General features: G+C 54.4%; 1 protein-coding gene across 1 annotated transcript; it reads left to right on the forward strand.

Moving 5' to 3' along the window:
- Positions 1–1,441: 1,441 nt before the first annotated feature.
- GUITHDRAFT_149289 (hypothetical protein) lies at positions 1,442–7,391 on the forward strand (the record flags this gene model as incomplete). The annotated part of the gene is made up of 19 exons (XM_005818378.1): positions 1,442–1,513; positions 2,668–2,914; positions 3,179–3,231; positions 3,260–3,325; positions 3,414–3,560; positions 3,646–3,867; positions 4,151–4,384; positions 4,460–4,495; positions 4,555–4,842; positions 5,077–5,142; positions 5,266–5,312; positions 5,871–5,958; positions 6,000–6,068; positions 6,138–6,206; positions 6,574–6,648; positions 6,713–6,826; positions 6,928–6,968; positions 7,023–7,140; positions 7,332–7,391. 19 exons carry the CDS (start codon positions 1,442–1,444, stop codon positions 7,389–7,391), a joined length of 2,112 nt encoding a protein of 703 aa, XP_005818435.1.
- Positions 7,392–7,435: the final 44 nt, after the last annotated feature.

Raw genomic sequence — 7,435 nt, forward strand, 5'->3', positions numbered from 1 at the left:
AGGTATAGGATTTACTGGCAGAAGGTAAAAAGTGCCTCAAGCAAAATAAAGCAGGAACAAGCTGAACCGGCAGGCACACAGTCCACAGCGAGAAGCTGCACAAACACACACAAAACACAAGCCCGAGAAGAACCAGCACTGCTGGCACCCAGACGCGGCACCGCCAGCCCAAGCGCGAAGCCGCGCAGACAAGCAGCCTAAGGGTCAAGCAATCAAGCAACAAGCAGCAAGAGCATGCAGGAGGAATAAAATCCCTTAGTCGCGATACCCGCTAAATGTCCGGAGAACCTCATTGAATAAATGTGGGGAGATGGAGAGCTCATGCGATGTTGTCGTGACCATACGTGATCAAAAGGAACAAATAGAGGGCCCGGTTATTTGTCAGCCTCTAAATGTCCGAAGAAGCAATGTATAACACTGTATGTAATCAATCATTATTTAAGGGCCTTTACTAGGTCATACAGGAAGGAATACGGATTTACTGGCAGAAGGGATTCAGCGGCTATGTTCTGATGTTGTGCTTATGTGATTCATAGATATCACACATAAAGCCTCATGTTGCAGCGTCTGAGAAGATTCGCAAACATCGCGCTGGATATGCCATGACTACTCCTCCTCGAGCGTTCATCCCTCTTGCCATCTCGACGGACGGTACTCTGCATCCTGACCCCCTCCGCTTCATCTGGTATCTGGCGGACATCATTGCTCAGCGCTCGGCCGGTGCCTCTTGAGGACGCGCCGCCACCTATCAGCGCCTCACTATGCAGCTGACGCTGGAGGCGCTCCTGTTTGGTGTCGGCCTCCGGGAGGCGCACTTTGTCGAGTCGCCGCCGGGCCGAGGAGTCTTCGCCGGAGGTCTCCGACTCCGATGGGGGAAACATCCACTCGACACCAGTGGGCGTGCTTGCTGCTGGTCCGAGCTCGCCGCCTGCCTCCGCTGACTCGGAGGCTAGTGAGGAGGCCGCTGCCCCAGGCGGACCCCCGGGCAGAGCCGGCTCCTTGTCGGCGGCTGACTCTTTCTGCGTCCGCGGCCGCCGGAAGTAGTGGATTTACTGGCAGAAGGTAAAAAGTGCCTCAAGCAAAACAAAGCAGGAACAAGCTAAACCTCCTGGCACACAACGCACAGCGAGAAGCTGCACAATCACACACAAAACAAAAGCCCGAAAAGAACCAGCACTGCTGGCACCCAGACTCTCACGCGGCACCGCCAGCCCAAGCGCGAAGCCGCGCAGACAAGCAGCCGAAGGGTCAAGCAATCAAGCAACAAGCAGCAGGAGCATGCAGGAGGATAAAATCCCTTAGACGCGATACCCGGACTCGCCGGTATCGCCGGCCGGGCGAGTCTAAGAAAGTTTGTCTGACGGTTTAGTCAATAAAACAATCAAAACATATTAGTCAATTACAGGAAACATTATTAGTCAACTATCGGGATTTGTCGGGCATGCAGGTCGCCAAGTCGGCGCGGGAGCGAGGGAACGAGATGGCGAGAAGGAGAAGACACGAGGAGGCGCTGGTAGCTGCTCCATGCTGCTCCATGCTGCTCCATGCTGCTCCATGCTGCTCCATGCTGCTCCATGCTGCTCCATGCTGATCTACATGCTGCTCCATGCTGCTCCATGCTGCTCCATGCTGCTCCATGCTGCTCCATGCTGCTCCATGCTGCTCCATGCTGATCTACATGCTGCTCCATGCTGATCTACATGCTGCTCCATGCTGATCTACATGCTGCTCCATGCTGCTCCATGCTGATCTACATGCTGCTCCACATGCTGCTCCATGCTGCTCCACATGCTGCTCCATGCTGATCTACATGCTGCTCCATGCTGCTCCATGCTGCTCTACATGCTGATCTACATGCTGCTCCATGCTGATCTACATGCTGCTCGATGATACCTCTCCCTCTTTCATGATCCCACTCCCTTGTGGCTCCTCTCGTGCGATGCTCTTCCGACATGTTTATATTCTCAGCTGCTGTGCCTTCTCATTCCATATCGTGTTCGACTTCCTCCTAACCATCCTCATCCTCGTCATCAACCTCTGCATCGATCTGTTGTTACATCTTGACTTGTGCCTGTTGGCTTCTTCATCTCGTCAGAAACTTTGAAGTTCTTCTCTTCCTGCCCCCTGCTCAACCTCTTTCTTGCCTGCACTGATATTCATCCTGCTTGTCTCTTGTCCCGTCTTGTGTTGCATGTTTCCCTTCTCGAGCTCTTGGTTCTCATCATCGTCGGCTCCATCACTTCTTGTCCTCTTCCTCATGCTCCGCTAGGCCGCTTACGGTGAGGGTGCACGTGTGCTCGAGGGGGAGACCAGCGAGGGGGCACGAGAGCTTGCGTCCGTCCTCGAGCTCAACAGAGCCCATTGCCTGCTCAAGCTGGGAAGGTGAGATCACATCCTGACACTAGAGCTAGAGCTAGAGCTAGAGCTAGAGCTAGAGCTAGAGCTAGAGCTAGAGCTAGAGCGAGAGCGAGAGCTAGAGCTAGAGCTAGAGCTAGAGCTAGAGCTAGAGCTAGAGCTAGAGCTAGAGCTAGAGCTAGAGCTAGAGCTAGAGCTAGAGCTAGAGCTAGAGCTAGAGCTAGAGCTAGAGCTAGAGCTAGAGCTAGAGCTAGAGATAGAGCTAGAGCTAGAGCTAGAGCTAGAGCTAGAGCTATCTAGCTCTAGCTCTAGCTAGAGCTAGAGCTAGAGCTAGAGCTAGAGCTAGAGCTAGAGCTAGAGCTAGAGCTAGAGCTAGAGCTAGAGCTAGCGCTAGCGCTAGAGCTAGAGCTAGAGCTAGAGCTAGAGCTAGAGCTAGAGCTAGAGCTAGAGCTAGAGCTAGCGCTAGCGCTAGCGCTAGAGCTAGAGCTAGAGCTAGAGCTAGAGCTAGAGCTAGAGCTAGAGCTAGAGCTAGAGCTAGAGCTAGAGCTTATAGAATCGGGTAGTCCCAAAGCTAGAGCTAGAGCTAGAGCTAGAGCTAGAGCTAGAGCTAGAGCTAGAGCTAGAGCTAGAGCTAGAGCTAGAGCCAGAGCTAGAGCTAGAGCTAGAGCTAGAGCTAGAGCTAGAGCTAGAGCTAGAGCTAGAGCTAGAGCTAGAGCTAGAGCTAGAGCTAGAGCTAGAGCTAGAGCTAGAGCTAGAGCTAGAGCTAGAGCTAGAGCTAGAGCTAGAGCTAGAGCTAGAGCTATCTAGCTCTAGCTCTAGCTAGAGCTAGAGCTAGAGCTAGCGCTAGTGCTAGTGCTAGAGCTGGATGTGGGGCAAGTGTCCGCATTCATGTATGTGCCATCAGGTTTCAAGAGGCTCTGGCCTCGTGCTCGACTGTGATCCAGTCCAACTCGTCCTGTGTGAAGGCATGGTACAGGAGAGCTCAGGTCTCCCCCGCTTCTCCTCTCGTTCTCCTCTTGTTCTGCTCCTCTTTCTCCGTCTCTCCTCTACTGCTGTAGACCAGGACCTCTAGATCCTCTCACTTGCTCTTGAAGGCTCATCAGCAACTCGGGTCCCTACGGGAGGCAATGGAAGACTACAGGTATGCTGGTCGTGGTGGTGGTGGTGGTGGAGGAGGAGCGCTAACTGAGGGTGGAAACAGGATGGTGCTTAGGCTCGAGCCCAACGAGGCATCAGCGGTCTTGAGGAGGGGGAGGAGAAGGAGGTGAGGGCTCCTGATAGCCTCTGCAGGTGGAAGGAGCAAGAGAATGTGCGAGGCTGCTGGAGGAGAGGAGGGAGAAGGAAGCGGGAGGCACAGACAAGCTGCGGGAGCTGGTGAAGCTGCTCGAGCTGCTAGACGGCAAGGCAGAAGACGACGAAGAGAACCTGCGCCGGCTGAGGAGAATAACCTGTGTGGGAGATGACTGTGATGACGTCATCAAGAAGCTTATCAGCAATCGCGAACTACTGCAGGTGCCTTGCTCGATCGTTTCCTCCCCTTCATCCCTCACCTCTCCCTCTCCCTATAGCTTCACCTACTTGTCTTCTCCCTCTTACCTCGCTTGCCCTTACTTGTGGTCTGATCGCTCGTGCGAATGGTTAGAAACTCTGCCGACTCCTTGCGGGAGGAGGAGGAGGGGGAGGAAGAGGAGGAGGAGGAGGAACAACTGGAACGGAAGCAGGAGCGGAAGGGTTTGTGAACAAGCACAACCTGCGAGCACATGTGGTTCTCGACGTTCTGCTCCGAGTGTCGCAGCAACAGCAGGGAGCTGCTGCCGTCGCAGCTGTGCTCGATGAAGCTTGTCTTGCCCCATCCCTCGCCGTCCTCGCAGATTTCCCAACAGCAGCTCGCGCTATGGCTCTCGCCTCCTCCCTCTCCTCTCAGTCGTCGCCTCCTCCTTTCCTCCGCAGCCCTTCGAGCGTGCAACTGATCGTTGACGCCATGGTCAAGACAAGCAAGAGCATGCGGCACGAGGAGGAAGCGAACGAGGTGACTCGTTGCGTCTCCTCCTTCCCAGCTCCTTCTCCAGCTGCTTCTCTGCTCTCTCCCTCACTCTCGACCTAGGACGCCAAGTCTCTGGCTGTCGCTGCCATGGATTGGGTGAGCTTCTCCCTCTTCTTCTCTCCTTCTCTTCTACTTCTGATCGTCGTCTCTCTCAGTTCGTCAAGCTCGCGTTGCCCACCGACGCTCTAGCTCGAGATTTCGTGCGCCTCTTCTTGCGGACGAAGGGGATGGAGTGTATGCAGGAGTTTGCGGGTAGGAGGGAGGAGGAGCTGCAGGCGAGGAGCCTGGCAGTCTTCAAGACTTGTGTGGATCTGATAGGAGACGAGGAGAGCAAGAGCTTGTTCCTCGACCGCGCCCTCCCTCCTCTCAAGCAAGTTATCCTCTCGCCTTCCCCTCCTTCTCAGCTCGCCAACTCTCTCTCCAGCCTCGCCCTCCTCGCCCAGGTACATTCTTGCTCGCTTCCCCTTCTCGCACTTGCTGTCTACTCCTCTCACTCTTCCTCCCCGGCTTCTCTCCTGCTCCTCCTGCTCCTGCTCCTGTTCCTCCTGGTCCTCCTGCTCCTGCTCCTGCTCCTCCTGCTCCTGCTCCTGTTCCTCCTGGTCCTCCTGCTCCTGCTCCTGCTCCTCCTCCTCCTGCTCCTCCTGCTCCTCCATTTCTTCGTCTCACATTTCATGCAGAGTGACAAGAATCTCGCTGTGCAACTTACAAGAAGCAGCGCTCTCCTCGAGGCAGTCATAGCCAAGGTCACACACCCTCCTCCTCCTATTCCACTTCCCTTCCTCCCAAGCTAACTCTCTTCGCTCTCAAGCTCCACCTGCTCCTGCTCCTCTGCCCCTGCTCCTGGTTTTCTCGCTGATGGCTCGCAGTTCTCCTCTCCTCCAAATGTTCGGGTGGCTGCTGCTGAGCTACTCAGGTCCCTTCCCTCCTGTATCATCTGTGTTATGTCTGTGTCATGTCTTATCTCTTGTATGATGTGATATGTTATGTGTTATCTCTTGTATGATGTGATGTGTTATGTCTTATCTCCTGTATGATGTGATATGTTATGTCTTATCTCTTGTATGATGTGATATGTTATGTGTTATCTCTTGTATGATGTGATATGTTATGTGTTATCTCTTGTATGATGTGATGTGTTATGTCTTATCTCCTGTATGATGTGATATGTTATGTCTTATCTCTTGTATGATGTGATATGTTATGTCTTATCTCCTGTATGATGTGATGTGTTATGTCTTATCTCCTGTATGATGTGATGTGTTATGTCTTATCTCCTGTATGATGTGATATGTTATGTCTTATCTCCTGTATGATGTGATGTGTTATGTCTTATCTCCTGTATGATGTGATATGTTATGTCTTATCTCTTGTATGATGTGATGTGTTATGTCTTATCTCTTGTATGATGTGATGTGTTATGTCTTATCTCCTGTATCTTCTCATCTCTTCTCCTCTTATCATCTCCTTGCAGCGCTTTCATGGTCGGTTCGGACTCGCTCGCTCGACTGCTTCACGCGGGCTCCCTCTCTCCTCTTCTCCTCCTCGCCACCGATCCGCAGGTTCGCCAGCTCCTCCTCCCCCGCGACCTCACCAGACGTAGGAAGAAGTTCGAGCCGCCGCCGCCATCGCCCTCGCGAAGATGGCCGCACTGAGCGAGGAGGCACGTGAGGTAGTGGAGGAGGAGGAGGAGGAGGAGGAGGGAGGGAGAGAGGAGGAGGAGTTGAGGATCGGCTGTCAGATAATCGTTGAAGAGGGAGGAGGAGATCTCTTCTTGGAGCTTCTCCGTTCGGAAAAGATTTCAGTAAAGGTAGAGGAGGAGGAGGAGGAGAAGGAAGCAATCTGATTGAGAGCAGAGAAAAGCTGCTGAAGGTCTTGGTATTCTTCTCCTCTCTCAGAGAAACTGCGATGGTATCCGTGACCTCCTTGTCTCTGAACCTGCGATGAAGGCAAGTCCTCGTGCTCCTGCTCCTGCTGCTGCTGCTGCTGCTGCTGCTGCTGCTGCTGCTGCTCCTGCTTTCTCCTCCTCCTCCTGCTCCTTCTTGACTTCTCGATGAGTGCAGACTCTTCAAGAAGCCGCCAGCTACCCGGACATGATGGTGAGGAGGAGGAGAGGAAGGGGGAAGGAGAGGAGAGGGAGGGGGAGGGAGAGGCAGCGAGGATCTGAGGCAGTGCAGGTGAGCTACGGCCTGAGCTTGTGCTTGAGAAACGCGACGATGCGGCAAGTGATTGACCAGGACGAGGAGCAGGAGGTGAGGAAGAGAGGGGACGAGGAGGAGGAGGAGGAGGCGGCGGCAGGGATTGACGGGTCAGCAGATGATGCAGCGACTTAGGATGATGGCAGAGCCGGACGAGGAGGGACGGGCGAGAAGAGCAGAGGAGGTGGAGAAGCAGATGGAGGACATCAAGAAGCAGAGAGCCGAAGTCGAGGTGAAGCCTCCTCCTCCTCCCGCCTCCTTCCTCTCCCGCCTTTCGCTCCCTTGCCATCCGTCCTCGTCCTCTTCTTAGCTGAAGTTACCCTCGTCTTGCAGGAACGGACTGCAGCATTTCGAGAACGATTTGTACGAGCGAGGTGAGAAGAGGAGAGGAGAGGAGGAGAGGAGGAGCGAAAGTTATGCTGTTGCAGGGGGACGAGGGTCATGGGAGAGCTCGCAAGAAAAGAGTCGCTAGGAGTCCATCATCTCCTCTCTCACGTCTTCCTCGCCCTCTCCCTTAACCCCTCCACTCGCGGTATCATGGTCCAGGTACCTCGACCTCCTCCTCCTCCTCCTCCTCCTCCTCCTCCTCCTTCTCCTCCTCCTTCTCCTTCTCCTTCTCCTCCTCCCTCCTCCTCCTCCTTCTCCTTCTCCTCCGTCCGTCAGTCCGTCCCTCCTTCCTTTCCTCCCTCCTGCTCTCTCCATCTTCCTCCCTTCCTGCCCCTGCTTGTCTTGAGCAGCAACAGCTCGTCCCCTCCCCCTCCTCTCTTCGCTTATCGCCCGCTAGGACGGTGCCATGAAGACTCTCTGCGCGTTGGGCAAAAACATGACCGAAGAGGACATG

Source organism: Guillardia theta (assembly GCF_000315625.1).
Source record: "Guillardia theta CCMP2712 unplaced genomic scaffold GUITHscaffold_317, whole genome shotgun sequence".
Classification (NCBI taxonomy): domain Eukaryota; class Cryptophyceae; order Pyrenomonadales; family Geminigeraceae; genus Guillardia; species Guillardia theta.